The 21,197-nt window shown below is 40.8% G+C and overlaps 2 protein-coding genes and 1 long non-coding RNA gene across 3 annotated transcripts; all 3 read left to right on the top strand.

Moving 5' to 3' along the window:
• Positions 1 to 693: 693 nt before the first annotated feature.
• On the top strand, positions 694 to 1,686 carry LOC127256905 (uncharacterized). Its single transcript, XM_051283131.1, has one exon. It carries the CDS (start codon positions 694 to 696, stop codon positions 1,684 to 1,686), a length of 993 nt encoding a protein of 330 aa, XP_051139088.1.
• Positions 1,687 to 9,611: 7,925 nt separating this feature from the next.
• LOC127256904 (uncharacterized mitochondrial protein AtMg00810-like) lies at positions 9,612 to 10,763 on the top strand. Its single transcript, XM_051283130.1, has one exon. It carries the CDS (start codon positions 9,612 to 9,614, stop codon positions 10,761 to 10,763), a length of 1,152 nt encoding a protein of 383 aa, XP_051139087.1.
• A 562-nt stretch (positions 10,764 to 11,325) lies between these two features.
• On the top strand, positions 11,326 to 11,873 carry LOC127257387 (uncharacterized). The gene is made up of 3 exons (XR_007839969.1): positions 11,326 to 11,505; positions 11,554 to 11,649; positions 11,698 to 11,873. It is a non-coding gene; the product is annotated as an uncharacterized LOC127257387 (long non-coding RNA).
• The last annotated feature ends 9,324 nt before the right edge of the window (positions 11,874 to 21,197 follow it).

Genomic DNA, 21,197 nt, shown 5'->3' with positions numbered 1-21,197 from the left:
ATAGGATAAGATTTTTTAATAAATAATTATAAAATTTAAAGTTTTTATTTTTAATTTATTTTACATTCACTAATTTTGTAAAAAATATAAATGAATATAGTATGATATCGTTTTATTCATAAGAGATACTTAAATATCTTTAAATATTATTTAGGTAGTTTGAGTGTCCAACAAGATGATAATTAATTTAAAAAATGTAATTATTTTATTTGTATATATATTTACATATTTATTTTAAAATTTTTAAAATACAATTTAACGGTATTAATGCAATAAACTTGATAGTGTTATGACTCATTATTTATCTATAGCAGGTGTCATTATATTATCATGACACATGTCTAATTTTAATGACTAATTGAATTGAAAATGACTTATAAATAAGCCTTGTATTTAATGGAAATGAAATGAAGAATTTACTTTCACTTTGTCTCATTCTCTCGGCTCTCTCTCTCAATCTCTCTCTCTCTCTCTCTAAATTATATACACACACCTATACATATATATATTTATCTAAGTTATCTTTATATACATACTTATATTTATATTATATTTGATATATTTTATAACACGTTATCAGCACGAGGCTTTGCTGAGGAAGTGCATATAAAGATAAACATATTTTTTTGTTGTTTTTGTTGTATTACTTGGAAGGTTGCAGAATTTCTGGGAAGTATTTATTTTCTTTTAACAATGTCTAATATAGCAAAATTTGAATTTCCCCCGCTGGCAATTACCGGAAATAATTATATGCCATGGGTAATGGATGTCGAGATGCACCTCGAATCCATGGGGTTTTCGAAAACAATAATTAGTGAAAATGAATGCACAAATCAAGAACGTGCAAAGGCAATGATTTTCTTACGTCATCATATTAACGAAGCCCTGAAAATGGAATATTTAATGGTGAAAGATCCATTTGAATTATGGACAAATTTGAAAGATCGGTTTGGACACTTGAAATATGTGATATTATTACCAAAAGAGAAACATGCATGGCAACACTTACGTTTGCAAGATTTTAAAACAGTTGCCGATTATAATTCCATGATGTTCAAAATCACGTCCCAGTTAAGATTTTGTGGAGAAAATATTTCTGATAGAGATATGTTAGAAAAAACATTTACCACATTTCATGCCACTAATATAGTTTTTGAGCAACAATATCGAGAAAGGGGTTTTAATAAATATTGTGATCTTATTACTTGTCTACTTGTTGCTGAACAGAATAACGAATTATTATTAAAAGATCATGAATCGAGGCCAACTGGTGCAAGTCCATTCCCTGAAGTGAATGCGACTCAGTGTTTAAATAATATGCCTAGATTCTACCGCGGAAGAGGTCGCGGGCAAGGCAGTGGACGTGGATTTAGTCGTGGACGTGGAATGAGTCATGGACGTGGAGCCGACCGTGGACGTGGTCGTGGCAGGTTTGTTTCGCATTACTACCGTCAGGGATATTTTGATGAGCATGAATCAAATAGGCCTATGAAGCGGCCTCAGAATGATGTTGGTCAAAGTTCAAAGAAAAACGAGGATAAGTGTTATCGTTGCAGAATGACAGGACATTGGTTCAGAAATTGTCGTTCCAATTCTTATTTCGTTGAGCTGCACCAAAATTCCCTGAAACAGAAAGATAATGTGCCTGAAGAAGTTAAAGCACCGGAAAATGTCAATCCCCCATAAATTAATTTTTCAGAGAACGTTGCTAGTGGTAGCGGGGGTGATAAATGTAATGATAATACACAGTTAGATGTATATGATTTTCTAGTACACCCTGAAGGTGGATACTATGAAAATCCCGGAAATGCGATATAATAGTACGCATATAGAGATGTGTATATATTTTTGTAACACACGTAGTTTTTGCTACCTACATTTTGTAATGATATGACAACTATGTATTTTCTCCAAAATTTTGATATATTTATTCTTATATTTCTCCTAGAAAAAGAAATATGAATGATGAGCACATTATAATGAATAATATGGAAGACAGATCATGTCTCATTGATAGTGTATCAAGGTACACCATTTTGAAATATAAAAAATATTTCACCAACCTGAAGTTGGGAAAAATTGAGGTGAATACTATAAGTGGTTGTGCGAAGTTAATTGAAGGCTCTGGAAGAGCGATAATGTTTCTCCCCGAAGGAGTAAAACTTGATATCCAAAATGCACTATATTATAGTAAATCTCAGAGAAATTTGTTGAGTTTTAATGATATTCGCAGAAATGAATATCATATCGAGACATTAAGTGAGGCATCGGGCATAAATATATATTAGAAAAATTGTCTTCATTGTCTTCCGGAGTATATTGCACAAAGATTAATGTGGTTGAAATATATCTGGTAGACCAGAAGTCTACAGATTTTATGATTTGGCATAACCGGTTTGGACATCCTGGTAATACTATGATGAGACAAATTATTGAAAATACCAATGGCCATAACTTGAAAGATCAAAGGATATTAAATACAAATGAGTCTATATGTGTTGCTTGCTCAAAAGGAAAGTTAATAACTAGACCATCACTGGCAAAGGTGGGAACTGAATCCCCTTCATTTTTAGAACAAATTCAGGTGATATATATGGGCCTGTAGATCCACCATTTCGATATTTTATGGTACTTATCGATGCATCTACTAGATGGTCGCATGTGTGTTTATTATCTACCCGCAATTTGGCATTTGCGAGGTTGCTTGCTCAAATAATTAGATTACGAGCTCAGTTTCCAGATCACACAATAAAGAAAATTCGTCTTGATAATGCTGGTGAATTTTCATCTAAGACATTTGATGACTATTGCATATCTATTGGAATTGACATTGAACATCCTGTACCTCATGTACATACTCAAAATGGTCTAGCTGAATCACTTATAAAAAGGCTACAATTAATTGCAAGACCTATGCTAATGAAATCCAAACTTCCGGTATCTGCTTGGGGATATGCAATTATGCATGCAGCAACACTGATAAAATTACGACCGACAAGCTATCATAGCTACTTCCCAGTACAATTAGTGTACAATGAAAAGCCCAATATTTCACATTTGAGAACTTTTGGGTGGGCAATTTATGTGCCAATTGCACCGTCCCAACGTACAAAGATGGGCCCCCAACGAAGATTGGGGATATATGTCGGGTATGAATCACCATCTATTATTAAATATCTTGAACCGTTAACTGGTGATTCATTTACGGCTCGCTTTGCTGATTGTCATTTTGACGAGTCGCATTTCCCGATATTAGAGGGAGAAACTGAATAACTGAAAAAGGAAATTACTTGGAAAATACCATTCATTTTTCTTGATCCTCGTACAAGTCAAAGTGAATTAGAGGTACAAAGAATTTTACATTTGCAGCAAATAGCAAATCAGTTCCCTGATGCTTTTTGTGACGCCAATAGGGTCACTAGATCTTATATAGCTGCTGAAAATGTACCTGCTAAAATTGTTATTTCTGGAGACAAAATACAAAATGCTAATGAATCAAATGCACGTCTAAAGCGTGGCAGACCTATAGGTTCCAAAGATAAAAATCCTCGAAAGAAAAGATGAACAAATGAAAGGGTTGAGGATTTGAATCCTCAAGAAACAAGTAGTAACATGGATAAGATTTCTAGAGAAATTGATCCTGATAAACTTGATGAGGATGTTAATCATAATAGAATTTCTTCTGAAGAGAATAAAATTATTGAAAATTTAATAAATTATGTTACTACTGGAAAGCATTGGAACCGAAATGGTACAATTATGGATAATGCTTTTGCATATAATGTAGCACTTGATCTAATGGAAAATGACAAGGATCCAGAACCTAGATCAGTTGATGAATGTCGGAAAAGAATAGATTGGCCAAAATGGAAAAATGGGATCCAGTCTAAATTAAATTCACTGGCAAAACAAAAAGTTTTTGGACCCATTATTCGAACACCTGAAAGTGTTAACCCTGTTGGCTATAAATGGGTATTTGTTCGAAAGTGAAATGAGAATAATGAAATTGCTAGATATAAAGCAAGAATTGTTGCCCAAGGTTTTTCACAAAGACCTGGAGTTGATTTTAATGAAACATATTCTCCAGTAATGGATGGAATAAAATTTCGATATCTTGTTAGTTTGGCAGTACATGAAAATTTGGATATGCGTCTGATGGACGTTGTAACTGCATATTTATATGGCTCCTTGGATAGTGATATATACATGAAAATCCCTGAACGATTTTGCATGCCCGATGCATACAAATCAAAGCCAAAAGAATGTTATTATATTAAATTACAAAAGTCTTTGCATGGGCTCAAACAATCTGGTCGCCTGTGGTATAATAGTCTCAGTGAATCATTATTGAAAGATGGATATGCCAATGTCCGTGTGTTTTTATAAAGAAATATGGGAGAAATTTTGTAATAATAGATGTTTATGTGGATGACTTGAATTTAATTGGAACCTCCGAAGAGGTCCAAGAAGCTATTGAATATTTGAAAAGGGAATTTGAAATTAAAGATTTCGGGAGAACGAAATTTTGTCTTGGTCTACAAATTGAACATTTGGAAAATGAGATTTTGATACATCAAATCTGCATATACCCAGAAGGTATTGAAACGATTTGCAATGGATAAAGCATATTCATTAAGTACTCAAATGGTCGTTAGAACTCTCAATCCTATTAAAGATCCTTTTAGACCAAAAAAGGAGAATGAGGAAGCACTTGGTCCTGAAGTACCGTATTTAAGTGCTATTGGTGCACTAATGTATCTGGCTAACAGTACTAGACTAGATATAGCATTTGCTGTAAATTTATTGGCCAAATTTAGTGTGATGCCAACACAACGACATTGGAAAAGAATCAAACATATTTTTCGTTATCTCCAAGGATCTATTGATCTTGGTCTATTATATCCAAAAGGATCTCGACATGAATTGATTGGATATGCAGATGCTGGGTATCTTTCTGACCCGCATAAAGCCAAGTCTTAGACTGACTATATGTTTACTTGTGGTGGTACAAACAGACATTAACCGCCACATCTTCAAATCATGCAGAAATAACAGCAATTCATGAGGCCAGTAGAGAGTGTGTTTGGCTAAGATTAATGATTCACCACATTTTACAGAATTGTGGTTTGAAATCTGAAAAAGATAATCCTCCTACTATTTTGTATGAAGATAATGTAGCTTGTATAGCGCAACTGAAAGAAGGATGTATCAAGGGAGATAGAACGAAACATATTTCACCAAAATATTCTTTACTCATGATCTCCAGAAAAATGGTGAAATAAATGTGCAGCAGATTCGATCATACCAAAATTTAGCATACTTGTTGACCAAGGCTTTATCGACCGCAATGTTCGAGAAATTGGTAAAGATCATCGGGATACGTCTGTTGCAAGATTTCAAATGATGTCCACATCACGGGGAGCGATATTTCAAGTGATGTCCACATCAAGGGTAGTATTTTTAATACATGAATGACGTATTTTTTTTCCTTGACTAGGATTTTTATCCCGTTGGATTTTTTCCTAGTGAGGTTTTAACGAGGCGTATTCATTGCCGTTAGTGACACCTAAAGGGGAGTGTTATGACTCATTATTTATCTATAGTAGGTGTCATTATATTATCATGACACATGTCTAATTTTGATGACTAATTGAATTGAAAATGACTTATAAATAAGCCTTGTATTTAATGGAAATGAAATGAGGAATTTACTTACACTTTGTCTTCCTCTCTCGGCTCTCTCTCTCAATCTCTCTCTCTCTCTAAATTATATACACACCTATACGTATATATGTATTTATCTAATTTATCTTTATATACATACTTATATTTATATTATATATGATATATTTTATAAGAGATAGAATTTTTACAAATAAATATAATGATTTTCTTATTTGTATCTATGCTTTCATAGAATTTTTTAAAATTCTCATGTATCATGTATATAATATTTAATTATATATTTGGAGAATTCTAAATATTTTTAGTCAAATTTTAAATTTTAAAAGTTTATTTTCAAATTTAAAAAATTTATAATAATGGTATATATAGCTTTTAAATTTAATTTCAAATAAAAAGAGTTTTGATAATTGTTGTTGACATTTTCATTTGTAAATTTAAGTGAATGTACACACTAATTTGATAAAATTATTTTATTTTATTTTTATCTTTTATTTTATTTACTCAATGTTTTTATTAATTATATTTTATATTATAATTAATTTATTATTGTTAGCATATTTTTATATATTATCTTTTGGCGCCCACATATATATCCACTCTCTTTTTAGATTAATATATAATTTCTATTTTCCGCAAATATTCAAACATGGTATCAGAGCCTATTTTTCTTTTGGGATAGATATACCTACTAATCCTCATTGTTTTCGCCACCAACGCCGGCGCGTGGCAGCTGCACGCAAATCGACGTCGTATCCCGGCGACCGCCGCCTCCTGCTTCGATCCCCGATATCCCAGTATGGTCGGTTTTGCAATCTGACTTGAATTTATTTTGCAACTGTTACTGGGTTGGCTTGCCCAGTCTGATTTTCTGCATGATTCTTTTGCGTGCTATACTATTCTTGATTTTCTCACTTCATAGTATGGCTCTTAATATGGATCGTGTAGACGCTTATGGGATTACTGTTATTCTTTCTGGTGATTATTATGATTTGTGGGCTGAATCCATGAAAAGTTTTTTAATTGGTAAAAGATTATGGCACTATGTTACTGACGACTTTTCTTCACCGATTGCTCCTATTGTCACTTCTACGGCGCCCATCAACAATAAGGATCTCACGGACTATCGGAATGCCTTGGATGAGTGGGATAGTAAGAACCACATTATTCTTACTTGGATTCGGAATACCTCTTCCAAGTCCATTCAAATTCAACTTCGCCGCATGGACACTGCCAGGAAAGCTTGGGATTATTTGCAACATCGATATCAGACCACTGAAGGCATGCATTATTATCAGCTTATAGGGTCATTGAATGCACTGATACATGACTCGCACCAAGATATGAATGAGTTCCTCTCCACTCTACAGTCTATGTAGGATCGCATTGATGAGGCCGACATAGAGATTGAGCACTTTCAGTTGATTCAGCTCTTGATGAAGCTTGGTCTAGAATATGAGTATGTGCGTGCTTCCTTACATCATTGTCATCCCTTGCCTTCCTTGGAGACAACGATGAAGTATATTTTGTTTGAGGACACCCGCCTCAAGATCCTCAAGGCTCCTACTTTTGATTCGGCCTTGGAAGTTCCCTCTTCTACTCTTCATCGCAGAGATAATTGCAAGGATGCCCAACCACCGCAGTCTGATAAATGTCACAGTTGCCCGAATGCTGATTATTTTTATATCTATTGCCCTAAGATTGAGTGTCACGACTGTCGTCAGAAAGGCCACATCCGTCCGCATTGTCCCAAGAATCCCAAGGCTGGTCAGTCCTCTTCCAGCTCTTCCTCTGCCATTGTTGTTGCCACTAGCATATCACAGTCGCCTCAACCGCCTCCCACTCTTGAGGACCTACGTCACATGCTCACTCAGGTTTTATCAATTCATCCTTCATTAGCCTCGACATCAGGTAACAACACATGGTATATTGATTCTGCCTGTTGTAACCACATGACACCTGACCCTCGCCTTTTACATTCCTCCCAACCCGTCACCTCATCCCCTCCTATACTTACGGTTGATGGCACCTCCATGCACATTACCCATACTGGTCATATATCGTCTCCCCACCTCGATGATGTTTTTGTCATTCCCAAATTAGCCCTAAACCTTGCATCTGTCAGTCAGTTGGTTGAGCAGGATTTTATTGTAATTTTTTCTTCTTCTGGTGTGCAATTTTAGGACATGCAGACGGGTCAGATACTTGGGACGGGTCGCAAGACAGACCGCCTATTTGAGCTTGACCACCTTTGCCCTCGCCAAACACCATCTCTTTTCCCTGCAGTCTCTTATTCCTCTTCCTATTACTGGCACCTCATACTTGGTCATGCCTCCCTTATCTAAACTCAAGTCTCTTATAGATACATGTGTTTTAGGCACATTTCGTTTTGAGTCTTTTGATTGCTTGCATTGTAAACTTGGAAAACGACCAGCTTTACTTTTTTTGAATAACTTATCTATTGCTGATAAACCTTTTTCGTTAGTACATTCTGACATTTGGGGGCCCTCTCCTGTTGCTACTCTTACTGGGTTTCGTTACTTTGTACTTTTTATTGATGATTACTCTTGTTTTACTTGGATTTACTTTATGCGTAAGCAGTCTGAACTTGCGTGCATTTACTCTGCATTTGCTAAAATGGTGCAAACTCAGTTCTTGTGTCCTATTCCGACTCTTCACACTGACAATGCCCTCGAATATAATGATTCTGCCTTTCTTAGTTTTCTGTCCATCTAAGGTACTCTTGTCCAGCATTCTTGTCCCTACACATCTCAACAAAATGGTACGGCAGTGCGCAAGCATCGTCATATTTTAGACACAATTCGAGCTATGCTGTTATCTGCCAGTTGTCTAGATCAATTCTGGGATGAGGTTGCTCTTACTACTATTTATAATATTAACCGCTTACCCTCCTCTGTCCTTCAGGATACCACACTTTTTTTTTTTGGAGGCTCTTCCGCCAGGTACTTGATTACTCTCATCTTCATACTTTTGGTTGTGTCAGCTTTGTTCATCTTCCTTCTTATGAACGTAACAAATTAGAACCACGCACCCGTCTATGTTGTTTTCTTGGGTATGGGATAAAACATAAAGGTTATCGATATTGAGATCCTGTGTCGAATCGTCTACGAATCTCTCGGGATGTTACTTTTTGGGAGCATAAGTTCTTTTTCTCTGAGTCTAAATTTTCCATTTCCTTTAAGTCAGAGTCCCCGTTCTTTGTTCTGGATTCCTCTCCTTCTCTTGCAGGTCTCGAACTCCCGTCCGTTCCTGTTTTGGATTCCTCTCATTCTTCTGCAGGTCCCAAACCTCCGTCCGTTTCTATTCTGGATTCCTCTCCTTCTTCTGTAGGAACCGAACACCTATCTGTTCCTCCTGGTCTGTCTGATATTGATCCTTCCCCACCAACTGACCCTTCTGCGCCTCCTGAGCCTGTGCCCGACCCTCCGGAAATTTTAGTTCCTGCCGCCACTGATTGACGACCCACCCGTGTAAGTCGTCCTCACTCTCATCTACTTGATTACCATTATTTTTCTGTCATTTTATCTCACCATGAACCCAGGACCTTTCGTGAGGCGAACTGTGATCCCTTGTGGTGCGATGCTATGTCTGAGGAATTGCAGGCTCTTGAGAAGACCGGCACGTGGGATATCGTCGATCTCCCTCCTGGCAAGAAACCTATTAGCTGCATGTGGGTGTACAAAATCAAAACTCACTTCGATGGTTCTGTTGAGCACTACAAGGTTCGCCTTATAGCCAGGGATTTTTCCCAGAAGTGTGGTATTGATTATGAGGAGACATTTTCTCCAGTTGCTCGTTTGACATCTGTCCGTTGTCTCCTTGTTGTTGCCGCTGTTCGACGTTGACAATTATTACAGTTGGATGTGAAGAATGCGTTTCTTTATTGAGATTTTTCTGAGGAAGTGTACATGACCCCTCCACCTGGCTCAGATTTTTTGGGGAAGGTATGTCAGCTGCGTCGTGCCCTTTATGAAATGAAGCAGGCGCCCCGAGCTTGGTTCGCCAAGTTTAGTACTGCGCTCCTTCAGTATGGCTTTTCTGCATCTCCCTATGACTTTGTTCTCTTTATTCGTCGTTCTCCTGCTGGGATCATCATTCTCTTGTTGTATGTTGATGACATGGTTACTACCGGTGACGATACTTCTGGTATATCTGATCTACAGACCTACCTTCATCGACACTTTGACATGAAAAATCTTGGTCAGCTCCACTATTTTCTCGGACTTGAGATTTCTGATGCTCCAGATGGCATATATCTATCTCAGGCGAAATATGCATCTGATTTCATATCTCGTTTAGGTTTGAATGATAGCCAGATTGTATCCACCCCTCTCGAGGGGAACTGCCGACTTGCTCCTTTCGACGGCACTCCACTAGAGGATCCCTCCCGCTATCGGCAGTTAGGGGGATCCCTAATATACTTGACAGTCACTCGCCCTGACATAGCTCATGCGGTTCATGTTATTGCTCAGTTCATGGCTAATCCCCGGACAGTTCTCTATGCTGCTGTGTTGAGCATCCTTCATTATGTCAAAGGAACACTCCCACACGGTCTTCATTTTTTTGCTGACTCTCCATTGGTTCTTGCAGGTTTCTCTGATGTTGATTGGGTAGGTGATCCGACTAATTGTTTCTTTATCACAGGTTATTGTTTTTTTCTTAGGAGTTCCCTTGTTTCTTGGCGCAACAAAAAACAGACTCTCGTTTCTCGCCCTAGTGTAGAGTCTGAGTATCGTGCTGTAGCGGATTCGACTTCAGAGCTCCTTTGGCTTCGTCAGCTTCTTTCTAATCTCAGGGTTCCTCAGCCTTCTTCCACTTCCCTCCATTATGACAGCACGAGTGCAATTCAGATCTCCCATAATGATGTCTTTCACGAGCGCACCAAACATATTGAGATTGATTATCACTTTGTTCGTCAGCATGTTCGTGCAAGCACTGTTCATCTATCTTATGTCTCTTCCGAGGATCAGACTGTGGATATCTTCACCAAGTATCTCTTCCTAGGCCGGTTCTCCACATTGTTGAGCAAACTCAAGTTGGTTTCTATTTTACCACCTTAAGTTTAAGGAAAGGTGTTAGCATATTTTTATATATTGTCTTTTGGGGCCCACATATATATGCCTATATATATGCACTCTCTTTTTAGATTAATATACAATTTCTATTTTTCGCAAATATTCAAACAATTATATATTAGTGTTGATGTAATTTTTCAACAAAAATAAAGTAAAATTCAAAGATATAGAAAATATCCTTAAACTTGATTAATTAGTGCCTGAGATTAGGAATCTCTAAACACTGTATGGTACAGAAAATAAATTGGAAAATAAAAGACTGAAATTTAAAGTGGTGATCCCCAAATCTGACTTTGCTTTGTTGAAGTTGATTGAAGATGCCTTGTCAAATGATTATCCAAGCCTTTAAATATTCTCTGGGAAACCGTACCGAAAACCGTCACCCGAACGGTTACAACGTCTCCTTCCCAACCGTCTTCCAACCCTTCTCATGCTGACACGCGTCCCCAGCAGACCAAAATTATCCCTATATTTCACTCTTTGAGCCGACCACAGACCTTCCGCTCTTTTGGCCCGACTGCCAATCTACAATAATATGGGTCCGACCGCCAATCCTCCCGACTTGCGAACCATCTGGCTTGAGGTCTTTCCGCCTTGAGGACTTCCCGACCTGAAAACCTTCCGACTTGAGGTCTTTCCGCCTTGAGGACTTCCCGACCTGAAAACCTTCCGACTTGAGGTCTTTCCGTCTTGAGGACTTCCCGACCTGAAAACCTTCCGACTTGAGGTCTTTCCGTCTTGAGGACCTCCCGACCTGAAAACCTTCCGACTTGAGGTCTTTCCGCCTTGAGGTCTTCCCGACCTGAAAACCTTCCGACTTGAGGTCTTTCCGTCTTGAGGACCTCCCGACCTGAAAACCTTCCGACTTGAGGTCCTTCCGTCTTGAAGACCTACCGACCTGAGGTCTTTCCGACCTGAGGTCCTTCCGTCTTGAGGACCTACCGACCTGAGGTCCTTCCGTCCTAATGACTTTCCGTCTTGAGGACCTACCGACCTGAAGACCTTCCGACCTGAGGACTTTCCTTAGTAATAAACCTATTTTCCTTGATTTCCTCATGGTACCCTTCAGTCAGTTCAATCAACTCTATTGCCAGGCCCATTCTTCTTTTACCTTGGGCTTTTAACCTAATTCTAAATTTCGTACGTAACAACTTGCCCGCCGCCAAGGGACTTTCAAACGCCATTTAACAATCAATGTTTGGAAGTTCATAAATCACCACCCTCTTGAAAAACTCCCTTAGCAACTGCACCAGTTACTGCAACACTCCTGATTAACTTCCTTCTCCGCAATACAAGCTTTTGTGAATCACAATCCCAAAACACTCTAACCATGGCGAATCAATACATTCCTGCCCTTCCCTTCGACGGAACCCTCCCGGAGGGCCCATTTTCAGCCTCGAAAGTACTGACTCCGACGATCCGTCCATATTGCACTACTCCTGAAGATTCAAATCGGATGAGGGAAGTCTTGGAATCCCGAAATCTCTTGGCTATCAACAACCCTAACTACCAAGCACTTCGCATTCGAGACAGCATCAAAACCCATCTCACGGACCCAAAAGATCCTTACCGCGCTTGGTATCGACAGGTAGCAGAACACTTCCAAACCCAATGGCGTTCCCAAAAGATCGACCAAGCAATACTACTGTCCACCATGCCTATCAACCTGCATGAGAAGGTGTTGTTGGCCATGTCTGCCTTCTGGAATGCGGAAAATGGGACTTTCCTCTTCCCATCAGGCCCCTTTGGCCCAACTCTTATGGACGTTGCAATGATCGCGCATCTCCCAGTCGTGGGTGAAGACCCTGTGATGGGAGCCCTAGATGGGCAGGAACCATCAGAAGACCATCCAGGGTGGTCTTTACAAGGGGTGAAGGAATGGGGTTGGACAAAGTTCGCAACCGACCAGCAAGGGGCTCCAGGGACCCCTGTAACCGACCGGGAGCATACTGCCTTTATCCTTTTTTGGCTTTGTAGGTATGTCATTGTTTCCCCTTCCAAAAGTGTTCTTCCTTCTCATCTCGACCTGGCCATTCATATCGCGTCAGGTCGTTTTTTCTCTCTTGGCACCCTGTTTTTAGCCAACCTGTTTGAAGGACTTACTAGAGTTAGCCTTCGTCTAACAGATAATGATAGTAGGAAATTAGACACTGCCGCGTCGGGTCCTTTTTGGTTTTTAGAACTTTGGTTCCGGCTTTACTTCCCCAACGCATTTAACTTAGGATCTCCGCCCACTATGCCAACAGCTGAAAAACATTTGGGATTAGCCCTTAACCGACTCTGCTCAGGACGCAATAAACTCCAATCTTCCGATCCAATAATAATCGCAGTTTTAACAGATACCCGCAGTAACTCTCGATTTTCTATGTATAAAAAGTATGCGGGCTATGCTCCCGACCATTTTTGGCCTTTTCCAGTACCAAATCCGCTTCCGACTCCTGAGCCTTGTCCTCATTCCACTTATTCTTTTGCCTGGGACGTTGCCCTCAAGCCCAGGTCTCTTTTTAGCAGCAAAAAACTTGATAAAAAAGGGCAAAAAACCTTTTACACTTATAATTATGAACCTCAATTCATGGCGCGCCAGTTCGGCTGTTGCCAAGGTATCCCTGGACCCGTCGCGTATCCGCATATAATTTTTCAAAGCCCTGACCGACGAGTCTTACCGAATTCAATCCCTTCTTATATCTCCCAGCTCACCACGTATATAACTTCCAATTCTTATATTCCTTTCCGCTCCAACCCTGAGACTGTAGATACTTTCAATGAATGGTGGTCGGTTGTATGGCCCCTGATTTCCCCTGATGAGGGTCGGTTGCTGAACATACTCCTTCCACCCCAAGGACTGGTTCTAGGGGCGGCTAGACATACTAGCACTCAACAACAAACAGCCGCCCCGGGGATCGGGTCTAGTGCTCCAACGCGAAAAAGGAAAGCGTCCCAGCTGCCAACACCCCCGACCTCTGGGGCCGACCAGCAAGCACCAGCGGACCTTGGAACTACGAAAACATCAGCAAGGATCCGACCCCGAATAGGTAATTTTTCTTAAAACCGTGAACCAATTCACTATATCTTAACTTTGATTTCACATATCATTCACCAGAACCGACCTTGGCAGCACCGACCACACAACCGACACCAGCCCCAGCCGATCCACCTTCGGTCCCGACTGAGGCAGTTCCTCTCCAAACCCCTACTCCACTTCTCACTTTGCCAATGAGCAGTCGGACGGAGGACCCGACGAGGAGGCAAACTCTTCCTCCCGTACCGAGGAGTGGTCGGGCCAGGCACCCGACCAGGAGGCAATCTTTACCAGTAGTGCCTAGAGAACCAGTAAGTTCCCTCATCAGCAATACTTAGGATTCTAATGATCAACCTTGATATATTTAACCAACAACAGTTCCATGATTTTTCACAGACACCTTCACCCATCGGATCAACAGCAGGGGTCTCTTCTGACAGCGAGGGAACTACTTCCCAGATGTGTCGACCGCCATACATAGCATCAGACTCATCCATGTCAAAGGAAGAACCAGCCGCCCTCGCCGAAGCTGACCCTCAAAACGACATCCCTGATGCTGCTGATCCCGAAATCGAAGGTGCCCCAGAGATCCCGGCTGCAGCGGCACTAGACGCAGCCGCCCAACCAGCAGCGGCGCTACCTCCAGCAATCGAATGGCAGGCAGAAGAACCACCTGTGGCAGCCCAACATCCAGAAATGGAAGAAGTTTCTTCATCCGATTCGGAGACTTCTGTAAATTTGGTAAGATTACACCAATCCATGCTACAATGTTTCCTTCAGAAAACACTAACTGTTTTATATACTACTTTCCATAGGGACCCAGGTCGGCACCTCAGCGACCATTCGCAGCAGCCGACGAGTCGGCTGCTATTATACCGGTTGTCTGCCCTACTCGACCGACCTCATTGCTGCCCCCCTCACTGACAGCAGTCCGCCCAGAGGTAACACATATCTTATCTGAATAAGTTTGCACCTCCCTTGGAATACTTATTGATATTGTAGGACTTGCAGGGGCCTTCGGACTTAGCTGTCCTATCGACTGTTCCGGTTCCAGCGGAGGCCCGAACCATATTCACTGAGGCCATTAACCATCCCCTGTCAGAATTGAGATCCGACTTATTGGACAAACTCATTCAGACGGTTGGTGGCCTTCTTTTTTACACTCCAACGGAATCGCCAGCCGTCCCCATTCTGCATCGGCTGATGGAAAGACTTACAGAGCTCAAGACTGAAGTGTTAGTCATTGGACTCCTGTCAGCCGAAACCCCCCAGCCCGACTTCGATCAAACAACGCTGGAGAATTCTTTGGCTAAGACCCGAGAATCTCTTCAGCAGACTACTGGAAGGCTGGGTGGTCTCCTTAGCACGAAAGCTCAAGTTGATGAAGCTATTCAGAAAAAGGAGGCAGAATTGCGGGAGCTAAAGAAGGAACAGTCTACCCTGGATAAGCAAATTACCAATGAGCAGCGTCTGCTTGAGAAATATACCAAGAATGAGGCTGAATTGGATCAAGAGCTGAAAACCCAAGCCCGATCCCAATTCATCATAAGATATCAGACGGCTGCCAATACCAGAAGGCTATCCAGGGATGAAATCAAATGGACCCATATAAAAACTGCCCTAGGAGCATTGTTGTAATATTTCCCCCTCTGTAACAACGTTTGACTTAGTAATCCATTTTTTCTTTCTTCTCTCAAAACAAGGATCACCTTTCAATTTCCAATTTTGTAGGAATCGAAACAAACTCCTTCTTTAAAAGAATATTGTTTCTCACATTTTAAGAAACACATTCCAAGGCATATTTTGAAAATCAAAACACTTGAAGTGTTAACAAACATGGCGAATGACCGACCTCATGTTCCATCAAGCAACTGGGAAGGTGTCCTTCAACCCTTTTTGTGGGTAATCACCCTATTGGAGGCCATGCAGAAGACTTGTTACATATACTCAAGCAACTAGACTTCAAATTCCGATTCTCCCAACGAGGAAGAAGAACCATTCATCGCGTCATCCGTCTGATGGAAAAAGTTATTGAGGGGTATGAACCTCTTCGTGACATCCTTAGCCGCATTCCTGATCTCCATCATCATATGGAAATGATAGAAAATCACGCAGCAACTATACTTCCAGATCTTGGTTGGGATAACATCTTTTCCAATCAACGAAAAGTCTTCTCAAGATTACGGACCATTGTTGATCGTGAACATCAAGCCATAACAGACATGCAAGCACGTACCCATCAAGACTTAGACGAAATGCAAAGCCAATGGGAAAGGTACCGACCAGATTTGGAAGATCTTATTGAAGAAGAACCAGAGCTAATATCCACTCACTGGGATGAAAAGTCTGATTCAGAGGCAGAAAATTTCTCACAAATACATGATGACTAACTGAAATGAACCTTTAAATAGGTTCGAACCCTACAAATGGGTTCTGAATAATATTTTGTTTCAGGCAGCTTTGTTATCTGAAAAGGCAGGATAATACCTCTTCAGATATTTAGCATTAATACAATCATGTACTCTTGTACCTTCATGATTTACAATAATGAACGCGCCATTTCCAATATCTTTTTGAACAATGTATGGTCCTTCCCAATTCGGTGACCATTTTCCCAATTGGTCCGTTTTCTTATATGTAGGAAGAATGGTCTTCCAGACTAAGTCTCCTTTTTGGAATGTCCTGTGAAGAACTTTCTTTCCGTAACTCCTTGCTCTGATTTCACTCTGTTTCACACTTCGATCTATTGCGTGGAGACGGTTAACATCCAAATCTTCTAACTGCTGCAACATAAGTTGTTGGTATTCCTCTGTCAGATCACTATCAGTAAATTCTGTTCGGCCAGATGATACTCGGATTTCGGCTGGCAAAACAGCATCTTGGCCAAACGTGAGTTGGTAAGGTGAGAACCCTGTGGCCGTATTTCTGGTATTCCTATGTGCCCACAAAGCCTGAGACAATAACAAATGCCACTTTCTTGGATTCCCTTCAACCATCTTCTTTATAATCCCAATAATAATCTTATTTGATGCTTCCGCTTGTCCATTGGCTTGGGGATAATAAGGTGACGAATGATGTAAACGAACACCGAATTCTGCCAAGAAACTAGAGAACTTTTCCCCTGTGAAGACCAAGCCTTGGTCGGTTGTTATAGACTGAGGAATGCCATATCTGTAAATAATTTGATTCAAAACGAAGTCTATCACTTCTTTCTGATCCACATTTTTCAGAGCAATTGCTTCTACCCATTTGGTAAAGTAGTCAGTCGCAACCAATATGAAACAATGATGTTTCGATGAAGCAGGATGTATTTTACCAATAATATCCATAGCCCATGATTTAAAAGGCCATGGTTTTGCCAAGAATTGCAATTCGGTTACTGGCAAATGGTTTAAATTTCCATGTTTCTGACATTCCTGGCAGCCTTTGGCAAATTGTATACAATCTTCAAAAATCTTTGGCCAGAAAAAACCCAAACGATGAATGGCCCACCTCAAATTCAGACCTGCCCGATGAGCTCCACATATCCCACCATGTACTTCTGTCATTACCTCTAGAGCTTCTTTAGATCCCAAGCATTTCAAAAGTAAACCTTCAAATGATCTCTTGTACAAAATTCCATTTATCAATTGAAAACGTAAAGCCTTCAATCGTGTCGCAATTGAAACACTCGCACCTGGATTCTGTAAATACAGGATAAGCTCTGTTCTCCAATCGGGCACTGTTTCGCCGTCGGACTCCTGTCCGACAATAACTTCGCAGTCGGGCTCCTGACCGACCGTCTCCTGCCCGACAGCCACGCAGTCGGGCTCCTGTCCGACAATCTCCTGCCCGACCATAACTTCACAATCGGGCTCCTGTCCAATAGCCTCTTGCCCGACCGTAACTTCGCAGTCGGGCTCCTGTCCGACCGTCTCTTGCCCGACCATTCGGTCACATATTGGGTCTGTCTTTTCTTCTATGCCCGACTTGACCTCCGACCACATATCCTCCAGAATTCCTTTACAGGCCCTTTGAGCCAACTCATCAGCACGTTGGTTTTCTTTCCTCGGAATGAACTCAATTATTACTTCTGAGATTTTCGTCAGTAACCGACCCACAATGTCCCTGTATCTACGAAGATGAGGGTAATTGCAAACATATTGATTGTTTACCTGGTTGATTACTAGTTGAGAATCCCCTCTTATGATTACAGACTGGACCTTCCTGGCTATTAAAGCCTCCAGACCCAAAATTAAAGCCTCATATTCTGCCGAATTATGGGTCATGGCTTCCAATCGTAATTGTAAGTTGATCTTTTGACCATCAGGTCCTTGCAAAAAGACCCCTGCCCCTGATTTGTTTCCAGAGGTAGAACCATCAAAGAACATCAACCATGTTCTGGTACTTATATAAGGTACACATCCGACCTGTAGATTATTCAAATATGATGAATGACCAAGTGGTCGGATGCTATCACAAAGAGAATACCCGACTTGTGAAAATTCTGCTAAGAAGTCGGCTACTGCTTGTCCCTTGATTGCCCTCAGAGGGGAATGTTGAAGATCAAAAGGAGCCAATTTGATGGCCCACTTCATAAGTCTGCCCTTCATAGTAGGTCTCTGTAAAATCAATTTGATGAGATCCACCTTTGATATGACCTCAACTCTTCTGGGCAGCAAGTAATGCTCGAGTTTAGTACAAGCAAAGACCAATGAATAACACATTTTCTCTGGCATAGTGTAATTCAATTCTGGTCCTGTAAGGGTTTTACTGAGATAGTAGATTGCCCTTTCCTTCCCGTCATCACCATCCTGTGCCAATAAACAGCTAACCACTTCATATGTATTTGCCAAATAAAGTTTGAGTGGCCGACCTTGTTTAGAAGGCATCAAGACTGGAGGGTGAACCAATGCCTGCTTGATAGCATCTAAAGCCGTCTGTTGGTCGGGACCCCATTCAAAGGCATTTTTTCCAGCTTTCAACAATTTAGTGATGGGTCTGACCTTGCCAGCAGCATTAGAAATGAAACGCCTCAAATAGTTCACCTTACCCAAAAGACTTTGGATTTCTTTAATCGTCTTGGGTGGCCGACTATCAAGAATGGCTTTGGCCTTATTGGCATCAATTTCAATTCCTCTCTCATGAACTAAAAATCCTAAAAAGCTCCCGGCTGATATTCCAAAAGCACATTTGGTTGGATTCATCTTCAACTTGTACTTCTTCATTCTTTCGAATGCCTCTTCAAGATTTCTCAAATGTTCGTCAAAACTGGCAGATTTAACAATAACATCATCAATATAAACTTCCATAGATCTGCCAATTAAATCATGAAAGATTGAATTCATGGCTCTTTGATAAGTTGCCCCTGCATTCTTTAACCCGAATGGCATGACTGTCCATTCATAAATACCTAAAGCCCCTGGGCATCTGAATGCTGTCTTAGGAATGTCTTCTTCTGCCAAGAATATTTGGTTATAACCTACATAACCATCCATCAGACTAAGGATTTTATGCCCTGCTGCTGCATCTATCAACATGTCGGCCATAGGCATCACATATTCGTCCTTAGGAGTAGCTAGATTCAAATCCCTGAAATCGATGCATATCCTAATCTTACCATTTTTCTTGACCACTGGCACAATATTAGCCAGCCACTCCGCATAACGGCAAGGCTGAATGAAACCCACTTTGAGGAGTTTTTGGATTTCTTCCTTGATTTGAGGCATCAGCTCCGGGCTCATTCGCCTTGGAGGTTGTTTGTAAGGCTTGCAACCTTCCTTGATAGGCAATCGATGCTCTATTAGACTTCTTGTCAAACCAGGCATTTCTGAATAATCCCATGCTAAACAATCAATGTTGTTTCTAATAACTTCGAGCATCATTGTCTGTTGCTCTTTAGACAAATAACCACTTAGCCTGATCACTTTTGGAACCAATTCGGTTCCTAAATTAAACTCCAATAATGGGTCTTGTGATGAAGCTGTTGGTTCTGTTTTCTCCAATAAATCAGGCCAACGAAATTGTTCATCTTCTTGGAGGTGAACATCAAGAATCTCTTTACTATTTTCTGCTTTATGTAATAACTGCTTTAAATAGAACTTATTAATAAGAGAACTACATACTTCTAAACTTGTATCATCCATTACAAACAAATTATATGGGAATGGGTGTGGCTTTATCATGAGCCATACAATAAAGGTGTTCTTTTAATAGAACATCGAGTTCTGGCCAGTGACTTTATAACCCTTGTATGGGTACTCCCTGGCCATATACAACTGAAACATCGGAGCCAAATGACTGGAATAAAACACTGACTCTTCAACTTGCTCTGATATATCGAATGGGTTGTCATTCGCTTCCATTTTGAGAACCTGATTTCCTTCCCAGAACATTAATTGTTGGTGCAGGGTTGATGGCACACATTGGGAGGCATGAATCCAGTCTCTTCCCAGCAAGAGAGAGTATGTAGTATCTGCGTCCACAATAAAGAAAACAGTGGAGATCTTTTTTGGTCCGACCTCGATTGTGGCAACCATCATGCCCTCAGGCTTGGTCGGCTGCCCTGTAAAACTTGTCATTTCGAATTCCACAGGAGACAGATCATGAATTCCTTTCCCTAGCTTCTTGAGAGTCTTCAATGGCATAACATTAAAAACTGCTCCATTATCCACGAAAACATTTGTGATTGGTTTCCCACAAATATGAGCATTGACATACAGAGGCTTCAAATGGGAGATCGCACCCTCTGGAATAGGAGGAAACACTATCGAAGGTGTTTCTGACTGAGGCTCGGAATCTGAGGTCTTTGCCCACTCTGTTTCCTCTAATTCACCATCTGCCAAGAATGCCCATAAAGGTTCGTCCATAGTATCATCTACCAGACTCGCCCACATTGGTTCGTCCCCCATCTGATTAATCTCTGTCATTCGACAAGGGATTCGTGGTCCCAGCCGAGATTTAACAGATCTCGAATTTTCCTCTATAGTTACAACATCCTCCTTTGCCTTATCCCGAGATTGAACCGTCAAGGATTCTATGCGGAATTCTTCAGGAGATGGATTGATGTTAATCCGTTCACAATGTTGGCATCTAAAACCTTTAAGTATTTCATCTGCCATTCCTTTACCTTTCCCCTGTCCCGACGAACTTCTTTTGGTATGGTCGGAAGCGCCTGATTCGTCATTCGGTTGCTTTCCTGACCAGACCCGACTGGACCGACCAATTGGAGACTGAATGGCTGCTCCCTGCTCGTTGGTCGGTTGTTCTGTGGAGACTCTAACGGACCGATCTCCTGCCAAGTGGTCGGCTGCTTTTTGTTCGTCGGTTAGTTGTTTTGCTGAAGGAACTCGTTTCCCATACTTTGCGGCATACCTGCGTTTGGCATTGCGAATCTGTGTACGATTCATACCTGGGAAACG

This window comes from Andrographis paniculata, unplaced genomic scaffold (genome assembly GCF_009805555.1).
Source record: "Andrographis paniculata isolate CXL003 unplaced genomic scaffold, ASM980555v1 Contig57END, whole genome shotgun sequence".
Classification (NCBI taxonomy): Eukaryota; Viridiplantae; Streptophyta; class Magnoliopsida; order Lamiales; family Acanthaceae; genus Andrographis; species Andrographis paniculata.
This window is presented reverse-complemented; position numbering and strand designations above follow the sequence as displayed.